Source organism: Phacochoerus africanus, chromosome 8 (genome assembly GCF_016906955.1).
Source record: "Phacochoerus africanus isolate WHEZ1 chromosome 8, ROS_Pafr_v1, whole genome shotgun sequence".
Lineage (NCBI taxonomy): Eukaryota > Metazoa > Chordata > Mammalia > Artiodactyla > Suidae > Phacochoerus > Phacochoerus africanus.
Window position 1 is genome coordinate 1,400,777 of NC_062551.1, and position 20,278 is coordinate 1,421,054.

General features: G+C 61.4%; 1 protein-coding gene across 7 annotated transcripts in view; it reads right to left on the reverse strand.

Moving 5' to 3' along the window:
- The window catches only part of BANP (BTG3 associated nuclear protein), a 76,188-nt gene that overhangs the window by 11,415 nt on the left and 44,495 nt on the right, over positions 1 to 20,278 (reverse strand). For 4 of the 7 annotated variants that reach the window (XM_047792518.1, XM_047792515.1, XM_047792521.1 and 1 more), the window contains 6 exons: positions 19,308 to 19,483; positions 13,909 to 14,148; positions 9,813 to 9,980; positions 6,050 to 6,180; positions 4,113 to 4,184; positions 1,703 to 1,741 (listed from right to left, as the gene is read on the reverse strand). In XM_047792518.1, coding sequence (XP_047648474.1) covers positions 1,703 to 1,741; positions 4,113 to 4,184; positions 6,050 to 6,180; positions 9,813 to 9,980; positions 13,909 to 14,148; positions 19,308 to 19,483 — 826 coding nt within the window. The remainder of the gene's footprint in view (positions 1 to 1,702; positions 1,742 to 4,112; positions 4,185 to 6,049; positions 6,181 to 9,812; positions 9,981 to 13,908; positions 14,149 to 19,307; positions 19,484 to 20,278) is intronic. The other 3 variants (XM_047792519.1, XM_047792516.1, XM_047792522.1) reach the window with 1 other exon arrangement.

Here is a 20,278-nt window from a genome sequence, read left to right on the forward strand (position 1 = left end):
CATGCTATTCTGGAGACGGGCTCTACGAGGACACACACCTCTCTCGGCTTTACACGTGTCCCGACACCGTCCGGCCTGTGACAGACACAGTCTGCGCTCACAGTTCACGCACATCTGAGATGACATGAGCCGCAGCTGTAAGAAAATACAAATCTACCAATACGCGCGCCCGGGTGGAACAGCACTAAACTATCTCGTAAACCACAAGGTAGGCAGCAGGACGAGGCCCAAAGCGCCCACGTGGCTGAAAACCTCCCCAATACAGAGAGAGAGCCAACCGAGGTTCGCGTGTTCCAGCAGATGCAGCCCACACGTCGGTGGGCTCCTCTCCCACACTTCAGAGCTCTCGTCCCCCCCCCCCCCCCGCAACACGGCGTCACGGGCTGGGCAGAGGGGCACGGCCACTTCAGTCTCCACAGCAAGGGGCAGAGGGCCGATCACAGCACAGCTCACCCTGACCCCTCGGAGCTGATGACCACTCGGGGGTGACGCCCATGGAGGTGACGGTGGTGGCTCAAGACGCGGCCCCTCTCTCCACTGGCCGCCTGCTCGGGGCGGGCCCCCGGAACGTCCAGGGGGACCCTGAGGTCAGCCAGCAGCAGCTGCCACGCGCCCAAAACCAGGCTGCTTCTGAGGTGGTAAATGTTCAGGTCTGTGCTTTGTTTTCTTAAGCACCCCCCAAGACGAGATGAAGAGAACACACAACTTCTCAGAAACTGCGTGAGTCTAGATTTTCAAAACGCTCAGCTTTTTAAATTCAGGAGGACTTTCCGAGGCTGTTCTAACAGGTCAGCAATCATTTAACAACACGCGACCGTCATAACCACGGCGCACGACTTTCGCCACCGCCAAGCTGCCTCCGCGAGGCCCGCGGTCAAGACCGCGACATTCCCGATGTGGGTTTCAGGCCACGTGGGTGGGCCCTTTAAACACCGCGCATTTCTTCGGCTTTCGGGTCTTTTCCGAGGCAGCTGTATCTATGTATTAATGCTGCTCTAGGACTCCGATTCAAACCTCATGCCTCTGCTAAGAGGAAACTTTCACCTAAGAACCTCCAGTCTAAATTGAGCGTCCACGCGGCCCCTGCGGGGTGTGACTGACGGTCCGGGGACGCATCGCACATCGGGCAGGCCTGAGGTGGACGGCAGGCCCTGGCGAGGGCACAGCAGCACGCACTTTCCAGAGGGGAGCGCGCGCTTGGCTTTGAGAATAACACGGATTATCAGCTGGAGAGCAGGTCCGCTCCGTGCTCACGGCTGGCGTGTTTTCACAAGAGGAAGGCCCTCCAGCCTCCCCTCTGTAATCACCCAAAGGCCATCGGTGTCTCTTTAACAGAAACTCTTCCGAGGACACGAGAACGTAAACCCTCGAGACCACCAGCAACCCCGCTCCGTCTCAGAAAGCAAACCCCACCCTAAGTGGCCTCCGTCGGCACGTCACCTGCTGGAGGATTCACTTCAGGTGAGCTCCGCCTGGCTTTCATGTCTCTCTCTCTCGGCCCAAGAAGAAAGGCGGCGGCTGGCACCTGACAGCCGCGCACGCGAGCAGAACCTGCCCCTTCAGACGGCTCAGCGCAGAGCCCGGAGCCCGCTGTCCGCGCCGCGTCCCCGTGCCGGGGCTTCCGCGGCTGCTGCGCCTCCCCACGGCCCCGCCTGGGCCCCGCCACGGTGAGCAGGTCTGGGCGGCGCAGGTGAGCCCTTACCTGTCCGTCTTGTCCCACGTGGTGGATCTGTAGATTGCCCTGCAGCACGGAGGAGAGAAGGAGCCGTCAGGACAAGACCAAGGCGCAGTGTGACCGCGGCAGGCGCACCCCCATGCCCGCGTGAGGACCACCGGAGCACACGCGCGCTGCAAACACGGGATCGCTTGTGGCCAAAACCCAAAAGACTTGAGCTGGGCTCACAGCTATTTTTTTTTTTTCTTGTAAAACAACAAAAATACCCCAAACCAAATCAATTAAAAAAAACCCCAAACACGGTGCCCATCCCCCTACCCTGACCCCAAATGAAAATGTCATTTTTTCCCCAACGTTCTACATTGAAGCCATTGTAGACTCAGAAGAAGAATCAGAAGCTATGTAGGAAGGTCCTGAGTCCCTCGGCCCGCTCCCCGCCTCCCACACTGATACAATCCAGGGCGTCGTCACAAGCAGGTCGACGGGACACGACGCACTTAGGCAGACCGCAAGCCTACTGGGACCTCCCAGCTGGAAAGTCATTTTCACCTGTTTAAGAACAATAACAGCAGTCTCCAGTCTGGCAGGCGCTGCTAAATGTCTCTTTACAGATACCTGCGTTCTGATAAAACAACTACCTAATTCTTAAATGAAAAAGGTAGGGTCTTACTGCGATAAGAAGACTAATTGCATATTGTAACTTACTACAGAGTAATCATTATACCATCAGCAGTTTCTCCTAATTCTGTGCGTTCAACTCCTAGCGGAGGCAAAGAACACTGAATTACATAGAGGAGGGTTCGGTTACGAAAACTGAGAAAAGGGCGAAACTGGCAATAAAAATTGAAATTCAGGAAGTATTGTAACGATGTTTTTTAGCAAAAACAATATGCAAGCGGACGTGTGCTGCTTTCTCCTCTGCCTACCGCATTAACTGTCCTTCCTCTCAAGTGGCCCCCAGGAAGCGTGACATTCTGGTTGGATGTGCGCGCCCTGCGAAGGGACACTTCCCTGCCCCCAAGGGAGAGTGTAACTTGGGGGCCCCACCCCCCCACTTCTGCACCCACGTACAACCTGCTGCTCTGTGTGAGCTCACGTGTGCACATGCGTGCATGTACCCAACCACACGAGCACACAGACACACACACACACCTGCCGGCCCCACGTGATGCACAACGAGGCCTGCTCACGTCTCCCAGGACCTCCTCGCCCCCGTGCGCTGCTCCTCTGCGCCGCCCGGTCCACCCGCCTGGCCATGTGAGTGAATCCCCTCATCTGACCACTTGGGGGGCTCACTCAGCACATCCCCCAGTCCCCCAGAACCTGCTCGGCCTCTTCCCTCTGACTGCGGGGCTGGGGGTCCAAAGCGGGTGGGGCTTTCTCCTTACCTGCTCCCCCAGGGCAGCCATTGCCCTGCGCCACCAGGGCCCCTCACTCCTGCCTTCCCGCAGCCGTGCAGCCCACAGGCCACCCACACAGCACGGCGCTCGGCCACTACTCACGACCACCCCAGCCCCACCACAGCCCAGGGTCTAGCACTGCCGTCACCTATCTAAGGAAAGCAGCCCAGGAAGTGGCCAGACTGCGAGGGGCCATTGGGCACCTGGACTAGCCTGGGGCTTCCCCAGAGGGCTCTCCAGAGAGGCTCTCTGCCGACTCAGGAGGGTAACAGGACACTGACCCGTTCCTGAGACCCCCAGGGCGGCGGCAGGTGCAGGGTCCTTAGCTCCACCCACACTTCCGGGGGTGGGGCCAGGACCCAGCCCAGGACCCAGTGCAGGAAACACTGGACGGCCACTGCCTGGAGCTCAGAGCATCAGCGCCATGACCCACGGACCTTCCCCATCTGAAGGTCCCCCTGCCCTTCACAGGCCAATCCTCACAGCCACTGGCACGTGCCCGCTGTGCTGCAGGAGGACACCCCATGCCTCCCCCCTCCCCGACCCCGAAGGAAGAGTGACACCAACGAGGACACCGGGGAGCTGGGCAGAGCCACGAGGGCTGCTCCGACCCTCACAGGGCCTGGTCCCGCTCTCACCAGCATCCTCACCTCCCTCTAGGTGGGCAGGGGCACCGGGCTCACAGAGCCAGGCTCTTGGAGACGAGAACAGGTGAGGCCACGGCCGCGGGGGCAGGCCCACCGCACGTGCTCCCCGGCCCCTCCGGGCTGGAGCTGTGCTGGGAGCACAGGCCTCCATCTCCGACGCGAAGCGGGGGGGGCGGGGGGGGCAGGGGCGTTCCGCGGGCAGCCCGGCCAGGAGCAAGTCTCCACCAAGAACCGCAGCGGGGGCCGTGCACAGCAGGGACGCACAGGCTCGGAGGGCGGGCTGGGCCGAGTCTGTGCCCCTGGCGGGGACGCCTGGCTGTCCACCCCACTGGACAAGGCCAGGTGCACGCGGGGGCCGTGGGCGGGGGGTGGGCGGGTGGCCAGACTCACCTCACTGTCCTGCGTGATCTGCACCTGCTCTCCCTGCGGCACCTGGGCGATGTGGAGGTGGCCCTGCGGGATCCGCAGAGAAGAGGACGGCAGGGAAGGAGCATCAGACGGGACTCAGAGCCGGGCTCACAAGGAAGGCCTCCCCGCGGCCCGACCGCCAGTCCCAGGGGGCACGGGCGTGGCGTGAGCAACTCCTGAGGGACACTCTAAGGCTACGACACTGCAGTGACTCCTGAGGGGACAGGGGGCTAGGAAACCCTGGGTAAAGCTTCAACTGTGGCGAAACAAGCAAATGTGCATGTGGAAAGGACACTGAAAAAGAAAACTCTTGGGAGGGAAGAGAGTTCCCCCGCTGGCTCAGCGGGTCACGAAACCAACTAGCATCCATGAGGATGAGGTTCGATCCCTGGCCTCGCTCAGTGGGTTGAGGACCCAGCGCTGCCACGAGCTGCAGTGGTCTTCTGCAGTGTAGGGTGCCAAAGCAGCGGGGAGCCCGTGTTGCTGTGGCTGGGGGGTAGGCTGGCAGCTGCAGCTCCAATTCAACCCCTAGCCTGGGAACTTCCATATGCTATGGATGTGGCCCTAAAACAAACAAACAAAAAAAGCATACCATCAGAGCTCCCGTCGGGGCACAGCAAAAATGAACCTGACTAGGAACCATGAGGTTGCGGGTTCGATCCCTGGCCTCGCTCAGCGGGTTAAGGACGTGGGGTTGTTGTGAGCTGTGTTGAAGATCACAGATGCGGCGTGGATCTGGCGTGGCTGTGGCTGTGGTATAGGCGGGCAGGTCTAGCTCCAATTTGACCCCTAGCCTGGGAGCCTCCATATGCTGCGGGTGCAGCCCTAAAATTAAAAAAAAAAAAAAATCGTATTATCAACTCAGAGGGACCAGAAACCTCATGGACTAATGGGCAGAGCCTCCGGATGCCCCGGGGGGCTGGAGGCTACGCAGCCTGTGACAAGGAGACTCGGTGGCTGTGGTGTCCACGTCCACATGGAAAACAGGTCTGGCAGCTCCTCCCCGACCGTTTAAACCGCGGAAATAAACAGTAATAAACGTGGTTCCAAAGACCAAAGATTCCACCGAAAATGCAGGGACGTGTGCGCACAGCCAAGTAACTCCCGGAAACCCCGGCTGAGCTCAACGATACGCACGGGCACCACTTATTCAAAGGTCCGCCCTCGCCACACGGATCTTAAAATGCACTGCTGTAGAGGTTTCCAGAGCTTTCACTCTCCTGCGTCTGTGTAAAGCCTGCATCAAAGCTCCTCGCACCTGGAACTCTTCCAAAGACCTTCCTCCCTCACGAGGCAGGAGCCCCCGCCGCCGCTGTGACTGTCACTTGAGCAAAGACCTCCCTGCTGACAGCGGCTCCACCTCCCTGGCAGAAGAACCTCTGGGAGTGGGCTCAGCGCTCCCTGGACGCCCCCTTCTCAGACAGCGGCCCGGGGCAGCTTCGGGCCCAGGCCCCTGGGCTGGGAGGCAGGTCTCCAGGGGGAGCCCCCCACCCTCCTCGGCCACGGGACCCACGCGGGGCCGGAGGAACTCCCGCCTGGGCCCGCAGTGCCCGAGGTGGGCAAGGCCGGCTGGGGGCTCCCACGGTGACCAAGGCCCCCAGCTTTCTCCGCTGGCCCAGAACCAAGGTGTTGCCCCACAGTGAGGTGCCTGTGCTTCTGGACTGAGAAGACACCCATGGCCTGTTCATTTCCCAGGAGGACCAGCTAGAGGCAGGGATGGGCAAACGGCCGGACAGAGGCCATGGGGCACAGCCCCAGGCAGGGGAGCCGCGCAGGGCCGGCAGGGACATCTGGGACGTGGCCCTGCGAGCTCACCCTGGGCGGGTCAGCGGGGTCCGGAAACGCCGGGAAAGCTGGTCGTGGCCCCCCCACCCCCACCCCACCCCGCCGCGGAGGCGGACTGGCGAGAAGGTACATACTACTTGGACCTGTCCGTCCTCGCCGATCTGGTGGATCTGGACCTGCTGGGCGTTGGCCAGGGCGTAGTGCAGGGCCTGCGGCGGGGGCTGCTGCAGCTCGCTGGCGGGGGGCGGCGTGCTCATCAGGGTCTCTGTGGGGAGAGGCGCACAGCCTGAGGTCCTGAGCAGTCAGCCCGGCCGGCCGCACTCACCCCCCCACTGTCCTCCTGCCCCCCCCCCCCCCCGGGGGAGGAAGCAGGGCCTTCCCCCCAGCACGTGGACGGCTGCCCACAAATTCTGACGATTCCCACCCACTCACACACACCCAAGCCCCCCAGACACAGGGACAAAAGTGCAAAATGGGAACCAAGGTGATACTACGTCTCAGACCAGAGAAAAGCAGCATCTGTCCATGGAGGAGACAACCAGCAAAAAAAGCCCCACTCCCTTAAAGGTCCATTTCCCACAAAAGTTTACTTGCTACATTTAATCCGAAATGAGACACGCCTGTTTCCACGTGTTGTATGTTAATTTCAGCTACAACGCTATCTCGATAGGAAGAATTTTCTTAAACACGTATGATGTTAAGGACTTGGGGGAAAGTCTTAATTTTCAACGTATATCCATATTTTTATTGCAAAGAATGGATTAACCAAAAAACTTCTAAAGGTAGAAACGTGACATTAGGACAAAATTCTGTGACCAGTGGAACGCTGGTTCCGCTGGAAGAGAGGGAAGACAGACAGAAAGTGCCTCACTGCCGACGCAGAGACTTCCCACGTATTTTGAACAGCTGCGGGGCGGGCATCAAAATGCTAAGGCAGAGGTCTCACTCGGTGCCTTTTTTTTTTCTTTTCTTTTTTGGCCACACCCTCAGCATACGGAATTCCCAGGCCAGGGGGTCAGATTAGAGCTGCAATTGTGAACGACACCACAGCTGGGGCAACACCGGCTCCTTCAACCCACTGTGCCAAGCAGAGGATCCAACCTGCGCCCTGGTGCTGCAGAGATGCCACTGCTGCGGGTGCGCCACAGCGGGAACTCCAGGTCCCAGTGAGCGCCTTTTAGAAAGCACTGTCACGAAGTCCCCGCTGCGGCTCAGTGGTTAACACATCTGACTCGGAACCATGAGGTTGCGGGTTCCATCCCTGGTCTCACTCAGTGGGCTAAGGATCCGGCGCTGCCATGAGCTGTGGTGTAGGTTGCAGACGTGGCTCGGATCCCGCGTGGCTGTGGCTGTGGTGCAGACCAGCAGCTGTAGCTCCAATGAGACCCCTAGCCTGGGAACCTCCATAAACCATGGGTGCGGCCCCAAAAAAGACAAAAAAAAAAAAAAAGCATCGTCACCACAGTGAAGTGTTAATGCTGCCATCAAAGTCAGGGCAAAACCCCAGCCTCAGCCACCTGCTCGTGATCAAGGATGCCCTAAACGCCACGGCGAGCGGCCGGAGCCAAGGGCTCCAGCGGAGGGACGGCCGCAGCCCCTGGCAGAGTGACACACAGAGGCGGCCCCTCAAAGCCCCCTCCCCCCAGGGCCAGAGAGCCGGCCATGCACGCCCGGCGGGCGGCGCAGCGTCAGGAGCTGCTCCTCTGCGACCCTAGAGCACTGGGCCCTGCGTGGCCCCCACCCCGTGACCCGCGGGGAGCAGTGCCTCGGGCGTCTCACACGACCAAACGCAGCCACCTCACACCCTAGCACATACGAACGTTTATGCGGTGTGGCCAGACAGGAGCGTGAGACACAAGTGTTTTAATAAACTGATTTTTTAAAAATCCCTTGAAATGAGTGATTTTATGGTTTGTGTTCGAAAGTTGGCAGTGCTAACTCAGCTTTAAATACACTGGCCTGGGCTCAGAATCTCCCTTATAGCACTGACTTGGAAATTCCTCTTTTGTCTGCTGATAATTCAAAAGTAAACAAGACAACCCCAGGGGGAACTACTACCAATTCCAAATTAATGTGTTCCTGGATTATGTCTGTCACCAGAAGAGCCTTAAACACAGACTCAATGTGTTCAGCCACAAGGATGCAAAGAGGCCACATCCCAGGAGCCCCCCAGGCCTCTCCCACGCAGTGCCACCGAGTTTAGCCGAGGATGCAGGAGGGACGTTCAAAGAGAGAAACATTAAATCAACAGAAAGTTACACAGCAACGCACTTCAAAACAAGCTGGGTAACAGCAGAATGAATTCCTGCTTGCGCCGCAGGGCCCAAGAAGGGACCTCCTGCGGGCTTCCCGAGGCCTGGAGAGCAGCCCCGGCCCGTCTCACAGCCAGAACGTGCCCCATTCGTCCTCGGACACACAGCGCCAAGGCCAAGGGCTGCCCTGGTGCCGAGCCCACCTCCTCACGAGCTTCCTGAAAAGCCGCGCTGGAGCCCCCCACCCCCCACCCTGACCCCTGAGCAGAGAGACCCAGCAGGAGGCGGCCACGTGGTGCAAGGGTCCCCGTCCTCTGAGCAGGGGACACACGTGTGGCCTGCTCTGGGGAGCCCCTCTCGCAAGCCACGGGGGACCTTCCACAGCCCCCTGGGGGCGGCTGACGGGCTCTGCACGGAGCCCCGTCCCAGTGACACGCCTGAGACACGGAGCCGCCCTCGTGGTTCCTCACGAGCCAGAGGCCCAGGGCCGCAGGAGCTGCTCCAACACACAGCCTCTTAGAAACGCTGACATGTTTACAAAGAAACAAAGGAACTGAAGACACGCAACTGTCATTAAACTGAATTCCTGTCTTCCCCTGAAAGAAACTCTAATAAGTGGAAGAGAAACAAAACAAGGAGAGGAAAGATAAATAATGACGTCACCCAACTGGGACAGAGCTTAAACCCAGGGGAAAGGCCACCCGAGTCCCCAGGAAGCAGACTCGAGGTGGCAGCCCAGTGGCCCAGCCCCGACTTGACCCCGACGTGGTCCAGCCCGCTTGGGGCTCACTGCCTGGAGGGAGCATCTGGACAGAGCTCCATGGCTCTGCCTCATCCACTGGGACAAGCCCCATGGCCCCGGGGATGACGCTGGCGCCTGGTCCCCAGGCTGCCGCTAATGACCACATGGCCCACCCGCTCCTGGACAAGCCGCCTAGCGACCCGACGACAGCCTTGCTCCCGTGCAGGATCCAGGTGACAGGAGGGCCACCTCCCCACAGAGGGACGTCGAGCAGGCCACGCACTGAGCCCAGGAGAGGGAGCCGGGCACCTCTGATCCGCAGGAGCCGCTGCAAGTTCTGGCCAAGTACCTGACGATGGGCGAAACCACACGGGAAACGCGCGGCTGGGGTCTGGCTCGGAAAGCGCACAGCCCCACACGCACTCCAGGGGACCTGGTCTGTCGCCTAAGTGCCTCCAGGACAAGGGTTCCAGCCGCACTGCCTGCTGCTGGCTCCGCATCCCAGCCCAACCCAGTGACGGCTCGTTCTGAGGGCCGTGGCCAGGGGAGCTGCTGCAGGAGCTTGAAGACGCTTCTGTTCAAATATTTTGAGCCATCTTGGGCGACAAGCAAGGCCAGACTTACTGCCACTCCTGGTGAACTTCGCCAGGAAAAACAAGCCCTCCCTCCGCTCAGGGGTGGAAAGAAAGCCCCAGGTCCCGTCATCGTGCAGCTGAGCATCACCCCCCAGCACTCACCCCAACTCGCCTGTGGCCTCCGAGCAAATGGCGACAAGGACAGGGAGGCACCGGCAGGCTCCGCGCTCAGGGCAGCGCCCTCGGTGGTCCTGACGCAGCCCCTCCCGCGCCGAGCCCAGGGTGCCCTCCGGCGAGACGCTTCCCGGGAGCCCCCGCCCGCACCTACCCGAGGCGCCGTAGGAGGACGAGGACGGGGTTCTCCTGGAGAAGCTCTTGACGGCCAGGCTCTGGCCTCGCTGTTTCCGCCGCCAGGCCGTCCGGCACTTGGAGTCGATGCTCTGTTTGATGCGGTACCAGTCCGACTCCGTGATGCCGAATTTATAGAAGAGGTGACCTGCGAGCAGAGGGCCGAGGGGCCGCGTGAGCCGAGGCCGGGCGTCGGGTGCGAGGCCACTTGCTTTAACTTTCCGCCGTCGGACACACTCCCCACACCAGGCAAGCGGCGGCGAGCCAGAGGTGGGGGCCCCACGCTGCCCCCTGGTTCTTACAGGCGCCAAGGTCCTGACCGCCCAGAGCAGAGGCGCGGTCCCGCGTCGGACCCCAGCCCGCTCCGCAGGGTCCCTGCCAGGCGGCCCCTCCACTCCCCTCACGCCTTGGCCCCCACGGGACCTAGTCATCCGCCCTCAACCTGCCCACCTGCCCCGGGCCCCCCACCCCGCCCGCGGCCTCCTGCACTGCGGCGGCGGCACTGCTTATCCGTGTCAACTCCGCGCTGCCCACACGGCCGCTTCGTGCTGCTCACACCTGCCAAGTGCCTGGAAGGTCGGGCGCAGGACAGACGCTTAGGCTTTCGCCGCCTGAACGCCAAGGCCGGCTCCCCGCGGCCCCTCGAGCCTAGGCGCACTGAACCCGCCTCCTCTGTCAGAACCAAACTCCCAAGGGCAGAGCAGCCTTCGTCCCCGGAGAGCCCGCACCCCCAGTGCCCCTGCCACGCCTCCACTGCAGCCTTCCGGCCGTCTGTCCTGCGCTCAGCGGGGCACCGCGCTCTCACCCCCACGTCACTGCAAGCTCACGGTGCGGGACGCGGCGTCCGAGGCCCCTTACCGCCAGGGAGGAACCCGCTCAGGGAGGCTGCCAAGGGCGGGCGGCAGATGGAGACCCCTGCCTGCCAGCCTGCCAGCCTGCCAGCCTGCCCACCGCTCCCTGGACCACGTCACCTCTTCCCTGTGCTGAATCCCCAGAAAGTGAAGAGCAGGAACGTGGGAACCACTAGAAAGGCCTTTCAATGGGGTGACCTCCTCTCCAGCTGGTTATGAAACTTTACTGATTAACGGGAAAATAAATGGATGAAATTCAAAAATTTAATAATAAAAAGATTAAGCTGGAAAACTTCCTGTTTTGACTACTAAGAGCACCAAGTTTGGAAACTCTTGAGAGATAAACGGACGCCCAATCCCCCAACTCTGCTCTTCGGAGACCAGAGACCCTGGAAACAATCAAAACAGAGAAAGCATCGGTCTCCTTAAATCCTGTGTTAAAGCAAAATGTCCTTTGTCTTGCGAAGTCTTGACTTCCTGTGAACACAGGCGAAGCCATCTTTGCCTCCAAGCAGAACAGCCACCAGGATTTCTGAATCCTAATGAACAGACGTCGGGGAAAGCAGGGGCTGGAATGACGGGGCCGGAAAGAGGAAGCCGCGCCCATCGGCCCCATGTGCCTCCCCGAGGAAAGGGAACTGGTGAGGGGACGCTGCTGGCTCTCAGGCCACCTCCGAGACCATCGGAGCTGTTCTCGCTACCTACCGAGGGGTGGGACACGCTGGGTACGGCTCAAGGTGCAGTGGGCACCCAAACTCGCGGCCGGTGACCACCACCCCCTGTGATGAGAGAGCGCCTGCCGCTGTGGTTACAGGGGAACCCGCCCGGCAGAAGCACAGGCTACCGCGGGGCCGTTACCGGGGCCCACTACCACCCGCAGCTGTGGAGGAGCCCATGTGAGCAAGACGAGGTCCCCAGCCACCTCCCTGGGCACGTGCCCCAGGGCAGACGCCGCCACCACCCCGCCCCTCGCGCCTCCCACTCAAGCGCAGCACCTTCCCAGGGCCCCCGGACACCGGCGAGGCCACACGCTGCCTGCACGACTTGGAGGGATGCGCAGGGCACGAAAAATGAGCAGAACCATCACAACTTAACTTCAACTTTGTAAAACCAACTTGCCAGTTCAAAACCTGGCTCACGTCCTCTGGAGGGAAAACATACATTCTTACAGGTCCATGTTACCCATTTTCAAATTCTTCTAAAACATCCGATTACAAACTTCCTTCCAACAGCAACTCAAAACTCCAACTGGACGGCCAACGCCCCCACGCTGGCTGCCGAGAAAACTCCCGAAGGAGCCGCCGGCACAGACGCCCCCACTGGAGCTGCGGAAGCTGCGGGTGGGCTCGGTGGGTGGGCAGAGAGCTCAGGGCAGACCCCCAGCCGCCAGCAGCCGCCTCTTTCTTGGACTGCCCATCTCCTCCGGCAGCTCAGCTGCGCGGAAGGAGGGAAGCTCTCGGGACGAGCGACGGAGAGACCACTCCGATCTCACGGAGAGCCCACACTCGCTGAGGCGCTGCAGCTCCGGGCGGCTGAGGCTCCTAAGAAACCCTCATGAAGCGAGGTTCCTCCCTCAGCTCCACATCCGTCAGGAGTGAGGACCAGCCCTAAGATCCAGGCCTGGAGCCGCCTGTCACGGCTCCATGGAAGTGAATCCGACCAGCATCCGTGAGGATGTGGGTTCGATCCCTGGCCTCACTCAGTGGGCTAAGGATCCGGCGTTGCCGTGAGCTGTGGTGTAGGTCACAGATGCGGCACAGATCCCACGTTGTTGTGGCTGTGGTGTAGACCGGCAGCTGCAGCTCCGGTTAGATCCCTAGTCTGGGAACCTCCATATGCGGGGGAGGGGGGGAAGGGGGGGTTAAAAAGCCAAAAAAAAAAAAAAGCAAAGACCCAGGCCTGCCGGCACTCCACATCAAGCCCAGGAGGCTGCGCTCTGCCCGACAGCAGTGGGCGCCCAGCCCGGGTCACTCTGGGGACGGGGGAGGTGTGCGCTGCTCGCCCCGTCCCCCACAGGGCCCGTCCTGGCTGCTGCCACAGGGTCCCATCTGTCCCATCCCATCCTCGTACAAGCCACGTGGGCCTCCCGACGGCCCCCACCACCCCCAGAGATGCCCGGGAGCGGCTCCCAGATGCTGCCGGGCCCCCCAAGGGTCTGAGCGGACTCCTGTCACTGCTGGCTGCCTCCCCGGCCCCTGAACACCCAGCATGGACACTGGCGCTTCCAACCCGAAGGCCAGGCTCCCAGCTCTCCGACGGGCCACGGAGGGTGGGAGGCGCCGTGGGAGGAAGAAGAGACAGCACACAAGGCGCAGACTCTCATCTCGCGCCCCTGAGGTGGCATGGGGCTCATCCGCCAGAGGGAATGAAAACCACAGCCACGGCGGATAGGTTCCTTTACTTCCTAAAGTGAAGGTCCTGCCTTGACCGTGACTGGGGGAACAACAGAAACGGTCACCCTTCAAGCGCGGGCACCGGGGGTGCCATCACTTGCCACCGAGCCAGTCCCCCACAGGGGAGCCCGGGCGCAGGTGAAAAGAGCCTGTGGCTGCGCTCGGGCCTCTGCAGGGTGGCCCATGAGCCAGGCCCCTGGCCTCCACTTCCCACCGGCAGCCCACACGGACCACAGCTTCTTCCCGGCTCTCAGGCTGGCACCTCGGCGCCCCCAACCCCAGGCTGGGCCCCAGCACGGACCGCTGAGACCCACGAAACCCCCCCATCCCCCCCACAGCCTCAGCCCCTCTGCAAGACACATGTGACAAAAACAGCAAGTGTGTGTTCTTTGTGTCAGGAATTCCTGCCCTGTAAGGATGCCGGCAGGCTGGCCGGCCGGCCGGCCTCCACCAAGACGCACCGGGGCTGCGCTTGGCCTCCGCAGCCCGGAAACCAGGTGGCCCCCAGAGCATGCAGCGGTCAGTCGCCTCCGGGTGTCAGACTCCAGCACGGGCCACCTCCTGGCCTCACGGGGGACTCAGGTCAGGACACCAGGGCGAGGTCAGCCCAGATGCCCAGCTGTCCCGCCCTCCCTCCACCAGGGCGGCCCTGGGACAGGGGAGGCCAGGGTCCCGGGGCCCCGGCAGCCTTTCCTCGGGGAGGCGGCCCCTCCGACAGCCCTGCCGGGCTGGCGACCGCGGCGACCGGAGCCCCCGCGCGGCGACGCGCAGGCCAGGCACGCCCGGCCCTGGGGAGCCTTCCCGCGGGGGCCGGCCGGGTGGCAGCACTCACAGCGGATGCCGTAGATGGTGAGGGGGTCGAGCTGCTTCTTGCCGTGCTTGCCCTGGCCCGACAGGTTGGACACGGCCTGCACCTCGCGGTGGAACAGGTAGTCCAGCAGCGTGAGGGCCATCTTCTCGGCCGTGCGGCAGTTGGTGCTGATGTGCAGCATGTCGGAGGGGATGATGGCGCAGCGCACACGCATCTCGGGGTTGTTCTCGTCCCCCAGCCACGTGCCGTTGGGGTAGTCCTCTGCAAGACAGGGGGTCGGCTCAGCTCGCTGCCCGGCCCCGGCCCCGCCCCCCCCCCCCCCCCAGCGAAGGCCCGGGGCCCGGCGGTCTCTGCCTCCCGCCAGGCAGGGAGGACAGACCCCCGTCTCCCGGGCGCGGCCTCTGCGGCTCCGCCCGGGCTGAAGTCCCCGGCTTCCTGGCTACACCCTGACCGAGCGGCCCGTGTGCCCCGAGCTCCCGGGGGCTGCAGGACTGACCCAGTGTGTGAAAGGGCTTAACGGCTGTCGAACAAACATCAGGTTCACAAACAGCCTCACCCTTCAGCAGGAGGAAACTCCCTGCCAAGAGTCCTGGGCCAGCGGGCCTTTAAGTCACGTCCCGGCCACGGTCATCACGGTTTCAAGATTTCTCGTGAGGTCTGTTCCGAAATGTCCTGATATTTACATGCTGGCCTCTGAGTACAAATGAGGCTCCATGAACGACAGCCGGCCTGGTCTGGCTTCGCGGAAGGTCTGCACCAGAGCCCAGAGGCCAGCCCGGCTGTGACCCGCAGGCCCTGCCCGCCACGCGCCCATGGTCACTGCCCGTCTCCTGAACCACGTGACGTCCTCAAACGCCAGGCGAGGCCGGGTGATCCCGTCACCACTGGGCCGGGGAGGCTGGGCTCCTGGCTGTCGTTAAGGGCAGAAAACAAACACACATCTAAGTTTCGGAACCCAGACTAAGAGATGAGCGAGGAGAGCGCGAGCTCGGGGCAGGGATGGTTTAGAAGGGCGGCGGCGGCACGCGCCTCAGACACACGCCTTTCCCCGACATCCCTTCACTCGCCTGCAGAAAAGCCACGTGGACACACGATCTAAAGGTGGGCGGGAAGGGCCGGCCAGAGGTGCTGTCTCAACGCCAGGGCGGGAATGCTCAAGAGGCTCCAGCTTCCGGGGAGTTTGTTAATTTTTCTGCAAACACTAGGCAACTCCGTGTCTGGCACTGGGTTTAATACTCAGGAGCTAAACCCTCAGTGAACCTAGAATCACAGGCTTAATTACACCAGACAGACTGGAAGAACCGCCCTTCACCTGCAGGCCAGGAAGTGAGCCGGGGGGTGGGGGGGGGGGGAGGAGAAGGCCACCCCTGTCCCGCCTCCACAGACAGCACATGGCCAGCAAGGCCAGCTCAAGGAGAGCGGGCAGCGGCTTGCAACCTCACCACCAACGCTGTCCAAGCCCCTTGTGGCTTTTCTCAGGAACAAGAAACATGAATTCTGCACCTGCCCACATAAATATTTGAGAAATCCGAGAAATCTGCCTTCCGACAATTCAGAAAGGGCATATTTATTTTACTAAAATAGCTTGGTTCAGTTTTGGCATCAGAAACAATAGAAAGATTCTAGCAGCTTTATTTTAAAACTACCAGTTGGATTATAAGAAAATAAACTTGCTTTCCAGTCCAATCATTTACATATTTAAATAAATTAACGGTCACTTCTGAAATACCTATTCAGAGAAAAGCCTTCCGCAGTCACTTGAGGTTTTTTACGATTAAAGTTGTTCCGAAGACAAACACTTGTTCTGAGGCTCTACGCTTCTTGCAGGAAAATGAAAGGAACAGGAGCAAAGCACCAAGAAGAAAAGGTGACCACGTTCTCAGGGTCAGCTGGTCTCACGGCTCCTCACCCACTCACTGACCAGCACACGTGCGCGCGCACACACTACACACATGCACACATGTGCACACAAGCACACACGTACAAAGCACACACACACAGGCACACGCCCCGGGCAGTGCCCCACACACTGTATATGTCCACACACGTGCGCAGCGCACACTGCATGCGGGCACACACAGGCACGCACACACATGCACACGCTGCATACATTCACACAAGCATACACTGCATACAAGCGCATGCGCACACAGGCCCACATCCCGGGTACTGACACACACGATACATACATGCACACACACTGCATACACGCACATAACATCGGCACATGTCCCAGGCGGTGACACACACGCTGCATACACGCACACAGGCACGCGCGCACACACTGCATGCATGTGCGCGCACAGGCACACGGCCCGGGTGGTGACACACACTGCATACATGCACACACACTGCACACACACACACACGACGGCACATATCCCTTTGCACACCGTGACTCGTCCGCTAGCCTAGGCTCGGCTGTCCCTTTCTTCCAAGTACGGAGGAGACCGCATGGGGCAAAGACAAGCCAGTGTCGACTCAGCGCCTCCCACGAGCCAGGACCACACTGCCTCCCTGCACCTTGGGGACCGAGGAAGCCAGACCCAGAGCGAAGGGCAAACCTCGAGCCCATGGACCTGTGCACCCTGTGCAGGCCAGAGGGTCGCCAGCCGCTCCAAAGCATCGCAGCCTCCCCTCCCAGGCCCTCCTTCATTCCCCACCGCCCAGCTGACCACGTCACAGACACGCGTACACACCACTTCCCTGACTGGGGGCTCTGCAACGTCCACAAGGCTGGTTTCTGACAACAATTCAGTGGTAACTGAAGCACGTTCCTGGTGGAGGCAACTCCAGGCACATCACATGCCGGATTAGCCAAGTTTCGGAAGAACTATCAACGGCACGGACAACAGGAGTTTAAACTCCTTACTAAGACTCTAACTAGAGAGCTCCCTGGTGGTCTAGTGGTTAGGATTGGCTGCTCTCACCCGTGTGGCCCAGGGTCAATCCCTGGTCTGGGAATCGGGATCCCACATGAAGCTGCTGCTCGCTGCGGCCAACAGGAAAACCAGAGTCTGACTACACCTCGTCCTTAATGAACAGCCCCGTCCTGGACCCACTTCGTCAACGTGATTCTCTGGCTAGTGGGCCGGCCCCATCTTTGGACAGCGGCACCCCACACATGCACAGCACTTTCCAGAGCCACGGGGACACCGAGACCCAGCTGCCGGGGACGAGAAGGGCGAGGGCAGGCCTCGGCTTCCTGCCGGCTGCCTCCACAGTCAGCGCGTCTCTCTGGTCAAAGGCAGCTCGCACCGCGACGGCGGAGGCGCCGAAACGAAACTCGGGGTACATGGCCCGGCACCTCTGCAGTGGAAAAACTGATGCCAAAGCTGCCAGGACAGGGTGCCCACGTGTGCAGGGCATCCGGAATTCTTAAGAAACAACCATCTGGAAGCCTGTGCTGCTCTGAGGTCAGGCCCGGAGATGCCTCCATAAGAAGACGAGAGCACGTGTCCACGCGCACCTCTGGGCCCTCGGCGCCTGCACGGTCATCCCGCTTCTCTGCACGCACGACCGACGCCCGCCCGGTGGGCCAGCTGCTCCGGCCTGGGGAGGACGGCAGGCGAATCCTAATCTGCTCTCATGGCCTCATAAATCTCCCGGGATGCTCAGCGGGGGACGGCATCCTGGGGCCACGAGGGACACTGACGGATTAGCCCCCTGCCACGTGGACCCGCGTAGCACCCAGTGCAGCACCCCGGCCGTCTCTGCTCCACCTCACCGCCACCGCGCCAACTGCCGAAGGTCAACCACGCCGCCCAGGCCCCCCCCGCCCCACACACACACCCAGAAAGTCAGACGGGAACACTAGGAAGCTCAAAATCTGACTCCCGGGTGTGTGTCCACAGCAGGGTCAATCTTCAGTCTGAAGTAAATGTCACGTTAATCACGTCCCAATAAGAAACGGACATGTGACAGAGAGGGTCTTGCTTTTACGACAGCCCCAGACACGCCCCAGACCATCCCACGCCATCCTTCCGGGCCGATGCAACTTAAACCGGAGAAGTTAGGCCTGAAATAGGGCATCGGACCCATGTGGGTATCTGCCCCGAATCCACCTGGAAAGACAATAAAACAACTGGCTTTCTCTGCAATCCTTGCAAATGTCGTTTTCATTCAAAATCCACTGAAGATGAGACCAGAAGCCTCTCTCTTTTCCGCAAACTGAATGAGTCAAAAGACCAGGTGCCCTGACCCAGCAATCCCACTCCTGGGTGTCAGCCCAAGAAAAGGGAAAGCCACACAGCCACACACAGGCCACACACCAGGCTTCAGAGAAGCCCTGCCATCACCACGTGGCAACAACCCATGTCCATCCTCAGGTGGTGGACAAGACGGGCCACCAGCAGCCAGGAACGGGACAGGAGAGCCACGAAGAGGACAGCACTAAGCCTTCGGGCCTATGAAGCGCCCACCGCCAGCACTCAGGTCAGCGGTGGCCAGGGCTGGAGCACCCCAAGGGACTGCCATGGGATCTTTCTGGGCATGAAAATGCAGGCGGGACAGCAGAGCTGGCTGCCCACTCTGCGCAGGTGCTGGAGCCCACTGGCACGTGTGCTGCAGAAAGGTCCAGTTTACGGCGTGTCAGTGGGAGCTCGATTTGTTTGTAAAGTTCCCGACTCCCTTTTCTCTGTGTCCCACGTGACACCTCGATCCCAGCACCTTCGGCTAGAGGGAACGAAATTTTGAGGGACACAGCCCTTTCAATGTTCTGGATACGGTAGCGAGGCTTCCGAGCACGAACCGTCTACACCGTGTTTTGGGGGAGAAATCAAGGACTCAGACACAGAAGCAGAGACGCCTCAGCAGTTCTCCCAGTTCCTACAGGTCTGAGGCCCCCGGGACACGGTGACCTGTCTGTCTGAGTTCCCGCCTCCCTCTGCGCGGCCGTGAGGTCTGCCTGGGAACCATCACCTTAGTCCTGAAAGGAATCCTCTGAAGGGCACCGCTGGCCGCCCCCCAGGCCGCCTGGACGGGCAGTAGCCTGAGTCTGCCCGGGGCTCCCGTCAGAGACACGGGGCACGGCTGTGGTCAGAGAAGGGAGCCGACCGCTACCCATCAACTGCCAGCTGCCGTCACCAGGAGGCCTCCAGAACCTGACGGAATACGCCAAGGCGATCGAAAACAAGCCCTGCGTCTGCGTCCCCCGTGAAACCCTAGGTGCAGCGCGTGTGTTCACCCAGAAGCGGCCGGCAGGTTGAGAGAGGCCTCTGCGCGCACAGCGTTTCGGGCCATCCCCACCTTCTCCACCATTGTGGTGTTTTACGACCTTTTGAAAACAGCAAACAGACACCACTCTTCTGCGACGCAGAGGAAGAGGACAGCGGACCCCTGAGCCACGCGGGGGTCAGGGCGCCGACCCCCCGCGCGGCCCCGTTACCGTGGGCGCCAGGGACGGGAGCTGGCAGGCGCACCTTCCGAGTTCAGGGTGATGAGCGTGACGTTGTTGCCGATGCTCTGGCTGCCGGGCTGTCCGCAGCTGGAGACGGAGTCGCTGGCCTCAGAGCCGCTCTCCCCGTCCTCGTTGTGGCTGTCCTCTTGCCCCGGCACCTTCACCACGATGGTGTTCTGCCGCCGCCCGGGAACCGCGCTGCGCAGGAGACAGAAAGGCCAGGCCGCGTGAGGGCAGCACGACAACACGCAGGCGCGCTCCGAACCGGCCACGGCCTTGCCCCCCGCCCCAGCGGGCCCGACTCCCACGGCGCCCCCACGGCTCCTTCCACTGAGGGCCGCAACAGGACGCAGGCTGGGGGCGAAGGGACGGGGGCACCTGAGACGTCTGAAAAAAGGTTCCCGCCAGAAAAGACGTGACACCACAAGTCACTGCGACTCGGGGGCCAGAACGCTGCCTTCCGATCGGGGGGCGACCCTAGAAAATGCTGACAGCGGAGTCGGAGGAACCACAGGCAGAGGCCGGGGCAGGAGAGGGCGCCCACCCGGACGGCAGGCCGCTCCGCCTGGGAGACGTCCTAGAAACGACTCAGCTGCCTTCCCCGCTGTTCCCACCGACAGCAAGCACGAGGGCCACACAAGCCGGCCGGGACTTTTCCGGGGCACCTCGCCACAAGGGACCCTGCCAGGGAGCAGCAAGACACACCGGAAACCAGACCACCAGCCAGCTCCGAAAAGCACACAGAAAGGGTGTCTGGAGACACACACCTGCCGTCTGAAGACCTTCTCGACGCCCCTGGAGACGGCAGCGCACAGAGCGGGGACAGCGCCCGTCCTGTGCACACGTCTCCGCACAGAGGCCGCTGCGCAGGCTCCGCCTGGGGGCCTGGGGGCCTCGCTCACCACTGCGACCCGGCCGCGACCCCCCCCCCCAGCCCTGGCATTTGCACCCCTCCGCGGCCGGGCTCCAGTGCAGGGGGAACCTCGAGAAAAG